This window comes from Nelumbo lutea, chromosome 7 (assembly GCF_056320005.1).
Source record: "Nelumbo lutea isolate HS-2025 chromosome 7, American lotus-T2T, whole genome shotgun sequence".
Classification (NCBI taxonomy): domain Eukaryota; kingdom Viridiplantae; phylum Streptophyta; class Magnoliopsida; order Proteales; family Nelumbonaceae; genus Nelumbo; species Nelumbo lutea.
In genome coordinates, this window is record NC_142690.1 from 9,912,287 (window position 1) to 9,931,597 (window position 19,311).

Below are 19,311 nucleotides of genomic sequence, written 5' to 3' on the forward strand. Positions count from 1 at the left end.
CACCCCTCTTTTGGCCACCGCGAGCTGCACTGCGGGGTCCAACCGTGGTATTTGCAAGCACGCCTCATTGAACCGCTTGATGTAGCCCCGAATAGACTCTCCTTCTCTTTGGACCACTCCGAAGATGCTTTCCTCTGTCCTGGGGCACCGTCGGCTGGTGACGAAGTGCGTGGTGAAGACTTGCACGAACTGGGCCCAGCACTTTATCGACCCGGGGGCCAGGTTCCTGTACCAAGTGCGGGCTACCCCCCTGAGGGTGGTGGTAAAGGCCACACACATGCACGATTCGCTAGCCCTGGCGAGGTGCATTTGCGACTGAAAGGCGTCAACGTGGTCGTTGGGGTCGAAGGACCCGTTGTACTTGTCCAGAGGTGGGAGTTTGAAGTCTCTGGGTAAGGGGACCGCCAGGAGTTCCGACGCGAGGGGGGAAGGAACGGAGAGAGCCGGGGTAGCCCCTGCCTCGTCCGAGCTCGTGGCTTTGCCTCTGACTTCCGACAAGGCGCAGGTGGCGGTCTGGCGGCTTCGCCGGCGCCTTCGCCGTTGAGCGGGCCTTGTGCTGGCACTACTAGCCTCCGTGTTACCGACCTCGATGGGCCCGGAGTGCTGGTAGTCCGCCGCTAGGGCGCTGAATAGAATTTCGGTGAGCGGGAGCTCGGGCTTGGAGCGCCGGGGTGTCGACCTCGCGGGCGCTGTTCCCGACCCACCCGCGGGTTGCGAGGCGGGGATGACATTTCTCTCTCTTCGGCCTGGGGATGAGGCCTGGCTGTTGGGGTGGTTTTGGGGCCGGGATGCTTTCGCCTGGCGGGGGCGCCTATCCTGCGGGGAGGCCTTGACCAGCCTCGGAGTGGGGTGGTGAGGTGGAAGTAGTGGTTGGTTCAGTGGCAGTTGGGGGAACTGCTGTTGGTAGTGATACTAGGAGATGTTGTGCAGCACTTGGTGCTGGTGAAGCTGGTGTTGCTGGAACTGTTGCATTTGGGCTTGCATTGCCCGTATGCAGTGCACCAGGTCCTCCAACCGGTCCTGGCTAGCTGTTAGGGGACGGCAGTTGGTTCAGTGAAAGTTGTCTCAATGGGGAGATGAAAGGGGACGTTTGTGGTAGGAGGGTTTACGGGTGCCACTGCTTGTGGCGTGTTCAGGATGGGGATCCCATCCGCCGAAAGGGGGATGGTGAACTGTCCAACGCACACTACGGGGACCTGAAGTTGCTCCCCGGTGGCGTTTGTCTCCGTGCCGCATCCGGTGTTGCTGGAGGAGGCCATGAGTGTTGGGATTTTTGAAGAAAGGGGGTATCTAAGTTTGGAGGGAGGCTTTTTGAAGCGTGTTCCCACAGACGGCGCCAATTGATGGAGCGCGATCCGGCTGGTCTTAGCTGTCCGCTGCCTTGCTTTCGTACGAGGTAGCAGGGATCCTGAAACGGGAGAGATGGGAAAGCTCCGGGGGGAACCCGGTGTAGAGGCTCAGAAGCTCAAGTTAGAATCTTTCAAAAGCAAGGTAATACCAGATAGCGCAAAGTTTTTGCATACCTCCGTTGTCGGGGGGGCAGGGGGCTCTTATAGTCGCTTCGCGTACTCGTCCCGAGGTCCTTGTCAGATCGGGTATGATTACTTTTGCGCTTGTCAACTCGGCTATTGTCCCTTCTGCTGAGACAGAACCGTCACTGCCTAACCGTCACTACCTAACCGTCTAACTGGAGAGGGCAGCGTCAGTGGCGGTGGCAGGTGGCCGTTTAGAGTGCTGCTGCCAAAACGTCAGATCCCAAGTCAGTCAGGTGTGGCGCCCTCGGGCACGGAATTCCCTGGTGCCAGGCATGGTACGACTTGTTTGACTTTGGTGCCTAGAAGATGCGAAGTGCTGAGCGAGGCGGTCTTGAGCTCGGAGGTATCCCGAACTGCAACAAGGTGGGTCAGTTCGGCGAAGTGTGTCCCGAGCTGTTACAAGGTGGCAGTTCGGCGAGGTCTACCCCGAGCTGTTACAAGGTAGTTCGGCGAAGTCTACCCCGAGCTGTTACAAGGTAGTTCGGCGAAGTCTACCCCGAGCTGTTACAAGATGGCAGTTCGGCGAAGTCTACCCCGAGTTGTTACAAGGTGGTAGTTCGGCGAAGTCTATCCCGAGCTGTTACAAGGCGGTTTAGTTTGGCGAAGTGTGCCCTTCCCGCCTAGGCTTGACCCCTTTTGCCGAGCTGTCGCTTCTGCCACGTGTCTCATAATAAAGAGGTCAGGCCAAATTTTCCTTCATCAATACTGTTTGCTGAATCTAAATATTCCTAGACAAGGTATTCCTCCTCTCCCATTCTTTCTCAATCTCTCAAGATGGTAAAAATGTCGTCAACTCTTGCGATTTCTAGCATATCGTTCTTTTCGCAGGGGTTTTTTCTTTTCTTCCTTTATTATTATTTTTTCTTTATTCCAGGCTTTGTCTCCTACATTAAAAGTTGTTGGGAAGAGTTATTGGAAGGAGAGGGACGATTCCAATTAAGAGCATGTCGTCGACCTCCTTGAAGCGATAGTGGTAAAGGAGGGATCTATTGCTTCCTTTGCTTTTTTCTTATTTATTCCAGTTTTATCTCCTACATTGAAAGCTGTTGGGAAGAGTTATCGGAGGAGGGGCGATTCCAAGTAGGAGCATGTCGTCAACCTCCTTGAAGCGGCAGAGGTAAAGGAGGTGATAAGCCTCGGTCTTGGTGACGAAGCCGCAACCTCGATGACGATGACAAGCTCCTCATCATGTTTCATCCCTAACCTACACGCACATTAAACGTAAAAATCATGCATCCCTTTCATTCTCCCTTTCTTATTCTTCTCAAAGCAGAACCCCGTTCTGTAAAGGCATAAAAATAGGTATGAAATGATCGGCAATCCGCTGCCTCCATTGCCCTTGGCATAGAAAAGGTTGAACTTTCCGAGGGAGCTCGTGTTTCAAGCTTTGGTTTTTGGAAGAAAAATGAATAGGAAATGACATTGTTGGAGTGTAGGGGTTTACAAACCTTTGCTCTGACCAACGACAATGGATCTGATCATTTAAGTATCAGTTAGATTTCAGATCTGGGTTTCTTGCAAATCTAAGAGATACTTAGGCACCCAACCTTCCATTGATGGAAGGTTAATGAATGATAACAGTAAGGGTAGAGTTGGTCAATTGTTAAAAACAGTAGGAATACTTTAAGATAATTCCAAAACAGTAAAGATATAGTTAATCAATTTCTTAAACTTTAGGATTAGTATAAGAAATTAATCCTAATTTTAAAAGGAAAATATTTAGTTTAGTACCCTGAACTTTGGGCATAGTGTCGAGTTAATTAATACCCTAACTTTAAAACGTGTCTAAATTTTTGAAAACTATCAATTTAGTCTAAATCCGTTAATAGATGTTAAGTGACATGTGAAATGTCACAAATGCCCTTTCGACATCATCTAATTTTCTTTACAATGCCCTTTGTGAAAATGACATAAATACCACGTTTTGAAAATGTGTATTCATTATCTTATTATGAAAATTTAAAATTTAGACCACGAGGAAAAAAGAAGAATAGGTATTGGAAGGGAGGAGAACGGAGGGAAGGTCTTTGGTAGTGAGTGGTAGTTCTATAGTATACAAGGAGTCATTTTTATTGTTACATATGAGGTTGCCATAGCCTGTGAAGGGCTCCACCGAGGTTAGTGGAACTGGATCATGATTTCATTCTATATTCTTGTCTGACTCATGCCAATCCATGGGAGCATCATTTACATGTCGGAGGGGGATTATGCCGATGATGACTGTGCTAAATAATCATTGGGCCTTGAACAAACCTTAACGTTATGGCAGGGTTATGGCGAACCCATATGCAAATCCTCCCTCTCATGCACGAGGCGCAGTGCCAGTCCATGCTGATAACCATTAACCTCGACTATTCCACAAGGCACTTGATAAGGTTGATCACCCCTATTTAAAGAGGACATTAAGTTTTTAGACTCTGCCGGGAGATAACATGAAAATGCCATAAAATTGTATTGTAAAATTCATGATAATACCACTTAGCGTAGCCCACCAAGTATACATTAAAGTCTCTTCTTAGTTGTCGCATGGACTTGAGATTGAATTCTGCTGCATCAGATTTGGAGGTTTGGGTTAGGGGAATGGTAGAGGTGTAAATCGGGTTGTGCTTGTTACTTCTAAGATACTTTAAAGGTCTAACCCGGCATGGGCTCAGGCTAACCTAAGTCATGCCATAGGTTGGGCTGGTCTCTGTGCCAAGCCTTGGGCTAGGATGAACCACGGATTGGGTCAAGTTATAACAGGTATATTTAAAAAAAAATAGAAAAAATAAAGAAAATTTTAAAATATATTAACAAAATAGATAAAAAATCAAAAATAAAATTATATATATATTATTATATAATTAAAATATATATTTATATATATATTATTAGTTCGTGCAGCTGGTCCCTTGACCCAGAGTTCTCTTCTCCTTCTCCGGCACCGAGGATCTACAACGACAATCGACGGGTACTCTCCAGTTCACCTCTTTCATACATTTTTTTTTCTGATATTTTCGTTTTCCAGAAATCAGAGAAACCGACGGCAGAGTTCTCTTCTCCTTCTCCAGAACCGGCAGGTACTCTCCAATTCACCTTTTTTCACACATTTCTTCTTTTTTCTGATATTTTCGTTTTCCAGAAATCAAAGAGCGGGTGGGCATCAACTGGGGTGGTTAATGATAAGATCAAACGGTGAAGCAGAAAAAGGTGGTTAATGATAAGATCGATATAGTTGAATAATTTAACGTGGAAGGTGGAAATGGATGCATCAACTAGGGACTCCCGGCCTGTAATATTGATCACGGAGAAGAAAGTAGATTTGATGGAAAAATCTATGATGCCGGAAAGCGATGATACCGATTGATTGGTTGTAAGTTTTTCCAGCATAGTGTGGGGCCTTGAGGGGGGTCATGGACCATGAGGAGTTGCCACAACTGGGGGCTTCATACATGTACATGCACATAAGACTTGTACACAAGAGATGGACACCACTTACAACCCAAAAGCCTAAGCTATTGAATTATGGACCACTCTTGTATATAAGTCTTTTGCACTTCTTGTGTCTTTCCAATGTGGGACTCTCTATCATTCCTCATTTCATATACCTATTCACACGTGTATCCCAACAATTTTCCCCTCATATGTGAGTTTCTTTAACCACTCCCCCTTGAACGGAAGTCGATTACCAAGCTTGACATGTACCATACTGCATTGCATGCACAACACCAAGAGCCATTGTTCACAACCATAGGGTGCTTGCCACCTCATGCTACCTATCTGAACACACGTAACCATGGGTGGTATCATGAGAACCATGTACATGCTCTTGAAAATCGCTCACCAATTGCTCTCACCCAACCCATTCGACCATGGGTAACTAGTAGAGCCATGAGAGAGCTATCGCATGCAAACTAGTCAACCATGGGGAAAGGAAGCAAAGCCATGGGAATCATCATCATGTTCATCTGTCAACACTTGCACCCAGTCGAACCTTCAGCTCTGATACCATTGTTACCTTGTCCTCGGTCTCTATCATTGTTTCTCCCCCTGTTTTCAGTAATCAAAACCTCTGATTGAGAAGAGGATGCTTGCTAAGTTCATCGTCTGACTTCTTCATTCAAAACAGCAGCTTTTACATATTCCAAGGTCACTACACGATCAGGAGCAGAACTGGACAAAGTCACGCGCAAATTTTCCCAAGAGTCAGGTAGAGTATTAAGCAACCAAAGTCCCAAAATTTTACCTTCAAATTTTATACCCATGTCGGACAATTGATCAAAGCACCCCTGAAATTCACTTATGTGATCAGAAATAGGAGTACCTTCCTTGTACCTCAAATTCATAGTCTGTTTCAACAGAAATAATTTATTGTTCCCAGATTTAGAAGCATACAAAGTCTCAAGCTTATCCCACAAGGTTCTGGCATGCGAATCATTAGCAATATGATTCAAAACATTATCATCTACCCATTGTCGAATAAAGCCACAAACCATCTCATGCTCAAAAGCCCATTCTTCATCAGATTTATTTTCAGGTTTTTGAGTAGAAAAAATTGGTAAATGTAACTTTTTCACAAATAGTAGATCATTCATTTTTCCTCTCCACTTGTGGTAATTGGTGCCATTCAAACTAATCATTCTACCATAATTAGGCTCCATTATGCAATCAAACAAATCCACAAACAAATAACTTGGCTCTGATACCACTTCAGAGAACCATTCAACCTAAAAGCTTAAGTTGTTAGGTGTGGTCCTTGAATACGTTGATATTCTCTAACACGCCCCCCTCACATGAAAACCCATTGGGCTTGAAGTGTGAGCAAGCATAGGCCCACCCATACCTTGTGCTGAAACTTAATTAATTATAATGGGGTAATGATGATTGAACACTTTGCAGGGGGAGTTGTGGCCTAGCAGTCTAGGTTGCAGAAGTGTGTTGCATTGTCTACGACTGAAGCTGAGTTCATCGCTATTACTGAAGCATGTAAGGAGTTGCTGTGGATGAAAAAGTTTGTGCATGAACTTGGTTTCACTCAAAAGAGGTATGTCTTATATTGTGATAGTCAGAGTGCTATTCATCTTGGTAAGAATCCAACATTTCATAATAGATCGAAGCATATTGATGTAAGATATCATTGGATTCGAGATGTTTTGAACTCCAAGTTGATTGAACTTGAAAAGATTCACACTGACAAAAATGTTGCTGACATGATGACAAAAGTGGTGCCACGAGAGAATCTTGAACTGTGTGCCGGAGCAGTCGGCTTTAAATTTGCATAGTTGCCTTTTTTGAAGTGTCTCCCTTCTCTCATGGGCTGGAGGGGGAGAATTGTTGGGCCCAGCCCATTATGGGATATTGACCCATATTATAGCACACTCTCCTTCAGCCAATTGTTTTTTTCAAAAAAAAAAAAAGAAAAGAAAAACAAAAACTAGGGTTAGATTTTCTTTTGCGCGCGGGGTGTTGAAGAGAGAGAGGAAAAGAGAGAAATCGAAATACTGTGCAGATTTCTCAGTGCACAGAGTTCATCAAACGGATAGAACTTTCCGATACACCGTCCGATCGATCAGAAATTTGGAAAATAAGTGGATAACTCATTTTTCTTCATTCTGAACGATCGGATCTTTGATTGGAGATCTGAATCGCCGGTTATTTGAGGTCGAACAGAAGCAACTCGTAGTTGTTCGGGGAAAAGAAAACATTTCGCGGTAGTCTTCATCAATTATTCTGATCAAGGGTCATTTGTGGTTCGATTTGGCTGAAATTTGGTGGGATTGTTCGAAACTCACAAACCTACGATCGGAACGGTAGAGATCTGATTTAGAGTAGTGAAGGTCTCCATGTTGTGGACTGAACAGTAGCCTTGTTTGTGAGTTTTTCTGACTGTTATTTTCACCGCTTTTGGTATTATCGTTTGTATGTTTGAGAATCTGTATTTGCTCTAAGTTTGTGAGCATATTGTGGTGTTTGAGTTGCTATAATTGTTACCTAAAGTTATTAGTGGAGATTTTTGGTTGGGTCTCCTTAGCCCCGTGGTTTTTACCCCTCACATTGGAGGGGTTTTCCACGTTAAATATCGTGTGTGTCGTCTCCCTTTGCTTGGCTTATTATTGTTTTTGTTGACATCTTATTTGGAATTGTGATAGCTGAATATCTACAAGTTTTTATTTTTGGGAGAGAAATAATTTGTGGATAAACTTAGTTTCTTCCCAACACATAATTGAACGCTGCCTGAGTGGATTCCGATTGAAGAAGTGAAAAGCTGGTTCTTACGCTCGTGAGGAATCCGTTGAATCTCTACCATAGAAGAAAGTAAACAAGATTTTGGATAGGAAATAATACGAGAAAACGTTCTCAGACAAGATCTCTGGACAATGTTTCTGAAGGTCGTGTTACCACTGCTACTGTGCCTGTTTGTTTTTCTACTCATGTCCTCGGTGGCCTTGGAAGATGCTGGCTTTATCTATAATGGATTTCGAGGTGACAAAGTTAGCCTGGATGGCGAAGCACAGATCATACCCAACGGGCTCTTGATGCGAACGTATCAATCTAAACGACAGTTGGGCCATGCCTTCTATTCCTATCCTCTCCACTTCAAGAATCTACCAGACGGCAATGTTTTCACATTCTCTACCACTTTTGTATTTGGGATCCTCCCCAAGTTCCAAAATTTTTATGGTCATGGAATTGCTTTCGTGATCACACCTTCAAGAGCGCTTCTCGACCGACCCAGTATCTAGGCATCTTCAATGAATCCAACAACGGTAATCTGTCCAATCATGTTGTTGCAGTAGAGCTCGACACCATCAAGAACAGTGAGTTCTCAGGTATCAATGACAACCATGTCGGTATCGATATTAACGGCTTGACGTCTGTTTCTTTTGCCCAAGTATCGTATGCTATCGATCAAAGTGATAACCGTAAGAATCTAAGCCTGGTAAGTGGGAAACCAATTCAAGTATGGATAGAATACAATGGCGTAGAAGGACAGATGAATGTAACGTTGAATCCAATTGATGTTTCTAAACCTCATATCCCCCTTCTTTCCTATTCTCGCAATCTTTCTCCGTTCATGGAGGATTCCATGTACGTTGGCTTCTCATCATCGACGGGCTCCTTTTCTACTTCCCATTACGTGTTGGGATGGAGCTTTAAGATGAATGGACCTGCTAAAGAGCTCACCATCTCCCAGCTTCCTAAGCTACCTCGACTAGGACCGAAAAAGCAATCCAAATCAGAGAGCGGATGGGCATGTGCTCCTATACCAAAGAGGTACCTGCCGGTGCCGGAGAAGGAGAAGGAGAAAGGAGAAGAGAACTCTGCCTCCGGTTTCTTTGATTTCTGGAAAACGAAAATATCAGAAAAAAAAGAAAAAATAAAAAATGTGTGAAAAAGATGAGCTGGAGAGTACCCGCCAGTTGCCGTTGTAAATCGCCGGTGCCGGAGAAGGAGAAGAAAACTCTGGCGAGATGGAGAAGAGAACTCGGGGTCAGGGGACCAGCTGCACAAACTCGAGATAGGATTTTGAGATTTCGAATGATAAGAGTTTTGGGGGTAACGGGAGGGGCTAACGGACATCCCGTTAGCCCTGCACGCGCTACAAGCGGAAGCCGTGTGAAGGGACAGATGGCACACTACGGGCGTGTGGGGCACTTGTGAGGCGAGAGCGGGTGGGGCGCAGATTTGAACTCACACATGAATGTCGGATCCGGGCTCACGGGTGGGTCCGGTCACTGGTGCGATACCTTATCATGTGCTGCATATTTCATAGATTGGGGCCCATTATTTCTATTGCATATTAATGGTGATAAAAAGTTAAAATAATGTTGTTGGTGTAATATCATGAAAAAGTGTGGTAGGACCCATTAAGCAATAAACCTCATCGCTTTGGTAATGGATCAACCTTGTTACAAAGGGGACAAAAGATAACCAAATCTCTATTATCTTTTAACTGTTGGATGACTGGGATCATAAAAGTGGATCGGTTCAACGGTATTTGAGACACAGGAGCTTCTCTAATTGCGTTTGGATTTGGGTGGATTGAGAATTGGGGTTGAATTAGGTTTGCCTAATGATCAAATAGATTACAGCCAAAAGTGTGTTTAGTCTTCTTTGTGATGACTGAGCTAAGTAGACAGCTCTTCTAATGACTGGCTAAGTGCATCTTTGAGATGGTTTTTACGCAGCGGTTTCTGATGTTGCAAGAGTCAATAAATCTTAAAACTCATCAAACCATCTCATCACAATTCCGAAGTCAACTGTACTTGGACAAGATTAGTATTTGTTTTATCCAAAAAATAAAACTTGTTTCATGAAAATTCGGAAAATTGAAGAAAAGACTTTAATGAGCCCAAAAACGACTTTGGGTGAAGCCATTGTAGGTAATTTTTCAGAAATGGCTCATTCAACACAGCCCAAAAACGACTGGACATTTTATTGCCGTTTAAGTATCTTATGCTCTCATAGAATTCAAATACTTCTCAGTAGAAAATTAATCATTTCAAATTCACGGAATCAAAATACAATTTAAATTCAAATCCATACCACTCCTGGAGTCAAAATGCAGCCTAATAGAATTGATATTTGATAGCTGGCTTTTGCCAGCTAACAAACCAAACCCATCCATCAAACCTCTAAGTTTAGCAAAAAGTACTAGCAGCTATCATCCCCATTCTTCCTAGATAGCTAGTAGGCATTAGCTTTATGGTAAAGAATTTCTGGGATTTCTATCTTGTTGGGGCCGGGCTGTTTGTTTATAGCATGGTCGGTCTTTCTTGGTATTTGGTAGGTCAAGATAGTTTGGAATTTGTGAGATACAAGGCTTTCTGCTGGCTGAAAATGTGCTTCCCAGGTTCATTCAGGGGAGAAATGGGGTGAGAGTCTGGTAGTTTGGAAATGAGATAGAAGATGAAGAAAAATATGAGAAGCCTTTCATAGAGTTGGACCTTGTTTACTTGATTTTAGTGATTGAATAGTTAAAAGATATGACTTGAGAACTTTGGGAAACAACTTGGAGGTTGGGAAATGAGACGGGCGACCTAACAACTGAAAGATTATATCAGAAAGGTAGGGAAACTGCTTAGAGAATTCCTTCTTCACCACACTTGTTTTCTTCAATTAGCAATGATTGGTTAGGAAACTTGAGAGAATTCCTCCAGGAGAGAAAGGAAGTTTTGTTTTCAAGCTGAGGTGGCAAAAAAAAAAAAAAAAAACTGGAGCATTGCCAAATTGTCTGGCTTACGAAGGTGGTCATCAATATCATAAGCTATGTTTGGTTTGTTCTTTTGAGCTTCTTTAACTTCCAAGCTTCTGTATGTATTGCACCTTTTTTTAGCTTTCTTAGAGTTAAAATGAAACAACAGCACAATTGAAGAAACAAAAGTAATAACTAAAGAAAGGATACCTTTCACTTTTTAGGAGTGCAAATTGGGTATCCTATTTGAAGAATTTACATTGCATTGGTCTAGACCCTTCAAATTTTGACAAATGCTCAACCCAAGTCCATTCAAATTGAGGGAAAGCTCTTAAAGAATTTTACAGAATTCAATTTGTCAAGAAGTTTCCCTCAACTTAATTATTGTTTCTCTCTAATTTTCTGTCCAACCAAACGTGGCCTTAGTCTGCCTTAATTTTGGATTTTTTCCTTACCTCGTGATTGAATTGACAAAGCATGTTGATGTGCTGCTCATCGCCAAATAGATTTGATATAATTAATCGAAGAAAAGCAAAAGTAACGCTAGCGAAGCAAGCAAAAACAGGTGTTATGTCTCATCAGTAAAAAAAAAAATAATAATAATAATAAAATAATACACACACAGAAAGACAACAAGTTGAACATGTCAATAATCAATACAATATAGCAGGTTAAAGCATATTCATCATTTTTTCTTTTTGTGCTTTACATGGACACATCCATCAGTCCTTTCACTACCACAAGAAAAAAAAAAGCCACAAAATATCAGCGTTGATCGAAATTATTTTCTTCTTTTTCGAAGAATGAAACCGGGAAAATGATTTCACTGTTTGGCAGGTGCCATGTCTGCAGACAAGCTGTCAAGCTTCCAACTATGAATTAAGATGCTGATGAGACTTATTCAAGAAAATCTAATAATACAAGTTAAATAAATCATCAATGCGGCACCTAGTGAAAATACAAAAATACCCTTATACATTATAACTATACAAGGGTAGTTTTGTCTTTTCAGAACACCTTTTTAATCACTAATTGAGGGGTTTACCCAAATCAATAGGGGGGAGCATGTGCATGACTAAACTATAGATGTATATATATCTTTTCAACTATTTTTTTTGCCACTACTTGTGCCTATCAAAATCTCAACAGATTATGAGCTCTATATAAACAATTCCCATTTTCATAAAAAAGAAATTGAATAAAATAAAAGTTTGGGGATGACTTTATTATTAACTTCACTTGCCTTTATCTTTAATGATCCTAAGACTACTTTTAAACGTATAATTAATTATTAAATATAACAATTATATAACATGCACATTCATTGTCTAACATCTGCCTTTACTGAACACTGTGGGCTACCTACCATATTTAAATTATTTAATGCTTCTTTTTTAGATTAAAAAAATTGCAAAGGCTGTTCAACCTCAACAACTACCTCTTAATTAGGGATTCAGTTACTTGGTTTTGATAAACTAACTTTTATTACTAAACCAAACTGGTTTATACTTTCTATAGAACTGTCTAAGTACTTCAAAGTACTTAGTTGTAGTTTTAAATCAGTGGAAGGATCCTACAATGGGCGCTGAAGTTTTTGTAACTTTGTTCTAGTAAAATGGGCAGAGAAAACAAAGTTTACATTGTAAAAGGGTCAAAATTGAAAACTTTAAGGTCCCTTAGATGCCCCATGCATACTGTGCTTAGCCTGAAACTTCATTAAGTTTCATGAATTTCAATCAATACAGTGTTTAGAACCCCACACTTTCCTCCAGGTCAACGGGTCAATTGTCACTAATATATCTTTTAATGGTTTTTAATTAGTGATATAGAGAGTTAGAGGTTGACCTGAATCGGAATTGTGAACAAATCACCGGTCGGACTGGCTGGGTCAAAAAGGGGTTGAAAACACTGATTGTGTGAATGTGAATACTGTATGAAAAATCTCGTAGTGAAAAAGAATGAGAGGTGCAAAAGAAGATTTGTATACAAGAGTGGTACATCTTTTATTTCCTTTTACATGTGAAGGGATTTTCATGTTCCCAACATCATGGTTCCAACATCATCACAACAAGATACTTCATCAAGTGGTTAATAGATAGTATTTCACATTATTCTTATTATTTTAAGATTTTCAACATTTATTCATGAAATTGAAAAAAAAAACGCATTTAAGCGTTCAAGACATTCACTGAATGGACAATATTAATCCATTTATTCTTCTCCACCTTAATCAACTTCATTTCTTTGGGATGGTAGTGTCTGAAACAAAACAAATGAAAAAAACAATGAATCAGAACTCATGTTAGATTGTATACATATTGAAAAAGCTGAATACATATTAAAATTTGAAACCATTTATTAAGATCATAAATCAGAATAAAAAAGAAAAGAAGAAGACAAAATAATAAGAAGAAAAAATTAAAGATGAAATGAGATCTTACCTCCACACTTCAATCCATGGGGAAGATCTCTGCCGCAGTATTTAGTAACATAGACCACCTTGGCCATGCTAATTGTCTGCTCCATCTCTTTGGTGATGTTCTGGCACACACATGTTATGTTGGCTTTCTTCACAACGTCACAACACCCTTGAGATGGTGGAACTTGTGGCCCAGACTTCTTAATGTACTGCAAGCATTCCTTCATTAAACCATCGATATCAGCTTTGCAATCCTGTGCCCACACCTGGTGTACGGCAACCAACAAAGCAGCTGCCAACACCAAACTCCCAACCTTATAATAAGCCTCCATCTCCTTCTCTCTCTCCTTTTTCTTTTCTTTTATCTTTCTCTCTTTACTCTCATTCCTTTGTATGGTGTAAGTTGCATGAAAGGAAAGTATATATAGAGCTATTTGAAGGTAAGGACTGAGGGCATGTTCTGAATGACATTAACCATATGAACTCGGAACTCCAAATTGCCACTCTTTTGATCATCCCTGGAATCTGCTCCTCTCACGGCTCATGAGAAATTTGTTTAGTTACCTGAACACGTTACTAGAATTCAATCAAGTGTAGGGCTGTAATTGGATGGGATTCAAATTTATCTATACCTCTGCATCCGCAAATTTGGATTTAAACCATAAACATTTTGTTGTGTTTTAAATGAATAAAAAAAATTAATTTTTTTAAATATTAATTATTTTTAATTTATATATACATAATAATAAATGTTTTAAAAACTGACTTGAAATTGAAACCATTTTAGCCACTCGTAACAGTTCGTTGCAAAACTGAGTTGAACGGATCAACAGTTTGAGACTGAATAGAACTATTTCCAAACCAATAACAATTCGAACAATATATCAAAAACCAGAACGACCCATTGGTACCAGATTGACAGATCCTGAACCGAAAACCGACCCACCAGCACTAGATCCTATAATTGGAACCGACCCAATCAGTTTGGGTCCATTGTGTTGGACCCGCCCATTGTCAACCCTAAGTTGGGCCTAAAGGTGCTAAGATCGAGGGAAAAAGGTGTGAGTATCCTGGGCCTTTAAAACGGAATCTCTGATTGATTAGATAGATTAAAGGCTCAAATTTAGTACAGAAGGGCCTCACTAGGTATGTCTTGACCTTGATGACCATTGACAAGGCAAAAGGTTTCTAGACTAAAAGCCATGACCAATGAGAAGAGAGCGGGTAACAAGGTTAAGGGTATGTAAAATCTGCCTAGGACTACATATGGCATGGCAATTCCATGGACTGCCCAGGCCTAGGTAGGGTTTTAAGGCACTGGTTCAGAATGCAACCCTGGCGCGTGGCCTGTGCATGTTGCGCCCTTGTGATAGAGATACACTAAAACATGCATATTTTAAAAGGTTTAATTTTTTAAAATGAATCATCCCATCTCTATAATTTTTATGAAAAACTAATAGAAAAATATTAAACATTGATCATATCAATATGTAATGATACTCAATTTAATAGAAAAATATTAAATTGATTATTCGAATTTGAATTCTAATTCAAACGGATATTAAAAATTAAAACCTGAATTCGAAGTTGACTAGATAATCGAATAATTGAATATTCGATTAATTCTAAATCGATGGATTACATCCTAATTCTTGAAATCTAAGAATGAGCCCTCTTATTCCATTTGAATGAATTATGCGCTATTCATTTCTTTGAAATCTCTTCTATGAAAATCAGCAAAACCAGATGTCAGGGAGGAAGTCAATGCAGGGGAATGAAAAAAAAAATGAGATATACAAGGGAGGGAAAGGGGGGTGGGGGGAGATGAGACAGAACAGGTTGAAGCAATTAATGCACTTTTATCACCTATCAACTAATGAAAATATAAGTTTGAACCAAGTGGTCTTATCATGGTAGAAGCAATTAGTTCTTTTTTTTTTTTTCATATTAAAATAAAAGTATATAATAAAAAGTTAAAGACACTTGACCAAGGTTCCAACTTTTAAGACACGTATCTTTCTTTTATATTATATTATTATAGTAATCGAATTTGGATGATTATCGAATCGAGTCGACATATATTTGAATTTGACTGTTTGCATCATTTGAATTATTCAAATTCGAACTGATTACATTGGATGTCGAATTTGAATTTGAATTTTTGAATACCGTTGACACCTCTGAACACACTTAGCCTGAAGGGAGCCTCTCATCTGGGCTCTCCTTCACCTTCTTCCTTCTGGTTTCTCTCCCTCCTCCCTCTCTCTCTCTCTCTCTCTCTCTCTCTCTCTCTCTCTCTCTCTCTCTTTTGAGAGAGCCTCCCTCTCAAGTTTTCTTAAGGTTTTTCTTTTGAGTTTTCTCAATGTTTTGTTTTCTCTATTCGTGGTTTGATTTTGTTCGAGGTTTTCACTTAAGCTCATTCTTCGCAGGCGAATCAGTCTGTTTCCTCCTCTGTCAATTTGCATTTCTCTAGCAGTTGCTGTTCATTGTGAGTCCCGTTCGCGGTTTTTCAGTTGATGCTGCTCATAGTGAGTTTCCGGTGATGACAGTCTTTTGGATTCCTCCTCTGTCAGCTTCGTTCGCAGTCTGTGGCGGATTGATGGATTGGAGATGTATTTGTTTTCTTCTGTTGGTGATTTGACCTCACTGTTTTCTCGTTTGTAAAAGATTTTTTGATCCTCCTTCATCCATTGTCTTATTTCGTTTTCTTGAGAAATTGTTCCTAGGTTTTCTGATTGGCCTCATCGGCCCTTTTTTCTATCAATTTCTTGATTGAATCAAATATGATGCTTATGAGCGATTTCAAAAAAAAAAAAATGATCGATTTGGCATAAACAACTTCTCATCCTGTTATTGGGTTACATCTATATATCATCATTCTTTAAATTTCAATCATTCAGACCATATATGTGAAATTTGGCCATGCATATATAATCTGAATAAGGGTATACAACTGCCTTTTATGCTTAAATTGTATATATTAATTGTTGCATTATTGAGAAAAGTGAGATTTGGCAGAGTCGTTTAACTCCTGGACATGGGCGGCACAAATCATTAATCCACATGCATTACCTTATGTATGTTCTTTGGCAATGCATTTTTATGTTTTTTTTTTCTTTTGTTTTAATATAATTTCTGTTAATTAACAAATTAACTTCTAGATATATTATTCCAAAATTCTAACATTTATTCATGAAACAGAAAAGAAAATACAATATTGAAGGAATTCATCACTCAAATAGAGTGATAGACAATAGTATTATTCTCTAGATCTATTCCTCCACCTTTCTATCCACTTCATGCCTATGGGATGGTGATGTCTGAAACAAAACATAAAACAATGAACCAAAATTTATGTAAGCTGATTGTGTAGTAGATTTACAGAAACAGGATGGATGAAATGGAATAATGGTAATTAATTAATAAAAATAGGTAGGTAGGTAACTAGGTACCTCCACACTTCTGGCCATGGGGAAGAGGTTTGCCACAGGAGTCAGCAACGTAGACCACCTTGTCGATGCTTATAATCTGTTCCACCTGCTGAGTGACGTGCTGACACACACATTGAAAGTTGGCATTCTTCACAACGTCACAGCATGCTTGGGATGGCGGAATTTTTGGCCCAATCTTGGTCACATATTTCGTGCATTCCCTGATCAAACCTTCAATATCACTTTGGCATTCTTGTGCTGACACCTGCAGGTGCACGGCAGCCATCAACAGAGCTGCCATTATCAATATCCGAATGCTACAACCTGCCATCTCCTTCGGTCCTCTCTCGTTTTTCTTTTCTTCTACTTCTTCTCCTCGCTCTCTTCTACCTTCTCTTGCTTTGCTTTGCTTGCTGCAAGTCAGATGCTGGCAAAGGCGGGTTTTATATAGAGCCGTGTGAAGGCCTTTTTCTTTTCGAGCTCCAAATCGCTCATGCATCTTTTTCATCTCTGAGAGTCACGAGAAATCTGTTTTCCTCAACGCCCTTTTGAGTTTTGAGATTGAATGGAGATTGAATGTCGACGTAGCTTTAATAAATAAACTAATTAATTAAAGAGGGCATTCAATTGAATTGGCATTTTCCAAAAGGCTAAAGTGATTGAACTGAATCACTTATTAATAAAAGCGCGGTGGCTCGAAATTCGTTAGGAAGACCGAAGGAATTATCCACATCGATCCCATCTGACAAAATTTAGGTAATGGTTACTGACTAGCTGTTGGCCTGTTGCACGGGTGGTGTTATAACAGATGAAACTTAATTTGTAGTTGATCTCTTTACGCTACCCGGATCAATAAATGTTATAAAGAAAGTAAGGTTGAAAAACGGACTAGATTTCTTGAAAATTTAAATTTTTATCATTAGTTTTCTAAGGTGGTAAGATTGAATTGAAAATTTCCAGGCTTCAGTAGATTGAGCTCAAGTATATATAGAACTGGATTAGGGATTTTGATTGGGGGTATACTTTGGCTGTTGGGGGCTACGGTGGTAAATGGGTGGATTGGGTTGGGTTGGATTGGGTAAGGGTTGAATGTAAATTCATCACGATTCATCATCAATCATTGTTAAAGGGTCATAACCGATCTTAACCTTAATACATCCTGACTCACCAATATTGACTCACCTGACCCATCTATATTGATCCTTAGGTTGCATTTGGTTTGCGAGAAAGGAATGAAAAAGTAGGAATATTCTTTAAATATTTTATTTTCTCAAGTTTGGTTTGTGGGATCGAAGCACAATGATGGGACAGGAAAATTGTAGGACGTAATTTCTCAAAAAGTGGAGTGCGGGGTCACACCAAAACAATGCAACCCCGGTGGGAAAGGAAAAATGAGGGAAGGTTTATCGGGGCTTGTCAAAGAGGGTTCATCTTCTCCATTTTATGCGTCAAGCAGATCTCTCCAACAAATGACATAACAACCTTTGTTCTCATGTTCCCTAGTCAAGGTAAGACTACATTTAGATTCCTCGTGACTAGCAGTGGCAATTGGGTGAGTTGGGTTGGGTTGAGCTTCAACCCAACCCATCTAACCTGCCAACCCATTAATGACCCAATTATATAAAATTAAATGGGTTGGATTCAACCCAAACCTGCATTAACCCAATCTGACCTGCCCAAACCCATTAACCTTATATTTATGTACTTAAAAAAAAAATTAGTTCTCTCTTGACAAATAAGTTGGTCATAGTTTAATGGTAATAGTAGTTGTTATTTACCCAAGTGGTGAAGGTTCAAATCACATTGCATGCATGTTATTTTTACAAAAGTGGCGAAGCCATTTGACTATGTTTAGGTTTCAGGTTTGATTGAACTACTTAGGTTCAAACCGGTTAGACCAACTTGAACTATCTAATTGGATTTTTTTTGAGCTAATCACACCAAGGGTGGTTGAACTGTTTAGATCTGGATCAGTCCTATCGGACCAGACTAGACTGATTTAGTCAATGGTGGATAGACTTTGCCCGACCCATGTCAGGTTCATGCACTAGTTTTGGAACCAAACCAATTGGCCCAAAGTGGTCAAGAGAAGTAAATCAGGCCATTCTGAATTCGGGTTGGGTTGTGTGGATACGGGCCGGACCAGACAATACAAACCAGGCATGGCAAGTAGGGCAGATGTCTGGACCCGTTTCGGATTCGGGTCAACCCGGATCGGCATGTCCTGGGTCAGGTCGATTTTAGGATGGGCCAACTGACCCAAATGAACCAAACCGAGATGATCAGGTCTGTTCATATTTAGACCAACTTGATTTGAATTTATGTCGATTTGAGTGAAGTGTGTTGATTCAAGACAAAACTAACTTTAGACCCAAATGAAGTGTGTTGATTTGAATTTATGTTGATTTGTGAAAACAACCCGCCCATCCAAGAATGGAGGTTTTGTGTCTGCAATAACATACTAGTATGAATAGAAATATTGTTTTAGGTTGGAAAGACTACCTATTCTATATTCAAACATACCAGTTTCTTGGCCAATTCTGACTCTTTCTTTTGGAATGAAGACTCATCCCAAAAGAAAAATGAGAAACTATCACCATCCAATATTGTATTACCTTCTTCTCTATCGTACCTAAATGAAAACAAAAAATAATAAAGGTTAGGACAATTGTGTAGATATTATGATTTGGCATCACTACGTTTTACATGTGTTCTGTTTTATCAAGAATATGGAATTCTCCTGATTATGCA

General features: G+C 40.4%; 1 protein-coding gene and 1 long non-coding RNA gene across 2 annotated transcripts; both read right to left on the minus strand.

The window, feature by feature from the left end:
* Nucleotides 1-12,946: 12,946 nt before the first annotated feature.
* Nucleotides 12,947-13,461, minus strand: LOC148845030 (uncharacterized). Its single transcript, XM_088954307.1, has 2 exons — nucleotides 13,152-13,461; nucleotides 12,947-12,969 (listed from the first exon to the last, which is right to left on the minus strand). The coding sequence occupies exons 1-2, from the start codon at nucleotides 13,459-13,461 to the stop codon at nucleotides 12,947-12,949; spliced, it is 333 nt and encodes a 110-aa protein (XP_088810433.1).
* Nucleotides 13,462-16,293: 2,832 nt separating this feature from the next.
* LOC148845031 (uncharacterized) lies at nucleotides 16,294-17,090 on the minus strand. The gene is made up of 2 exons (XR_016102629.1): nucleotides 16,582-17,090; nucleotides 16,294-16,449 (listed from the first exon to the last, which is right to left on the minus strand). It is a non-coding gene; the product is annotated as an uncharacterized LOC148845031 (long non-coding RNA).
* Between the last annotated feature and the right edge of the window lie 2,221 nt (nucleotides 17,091-19,311).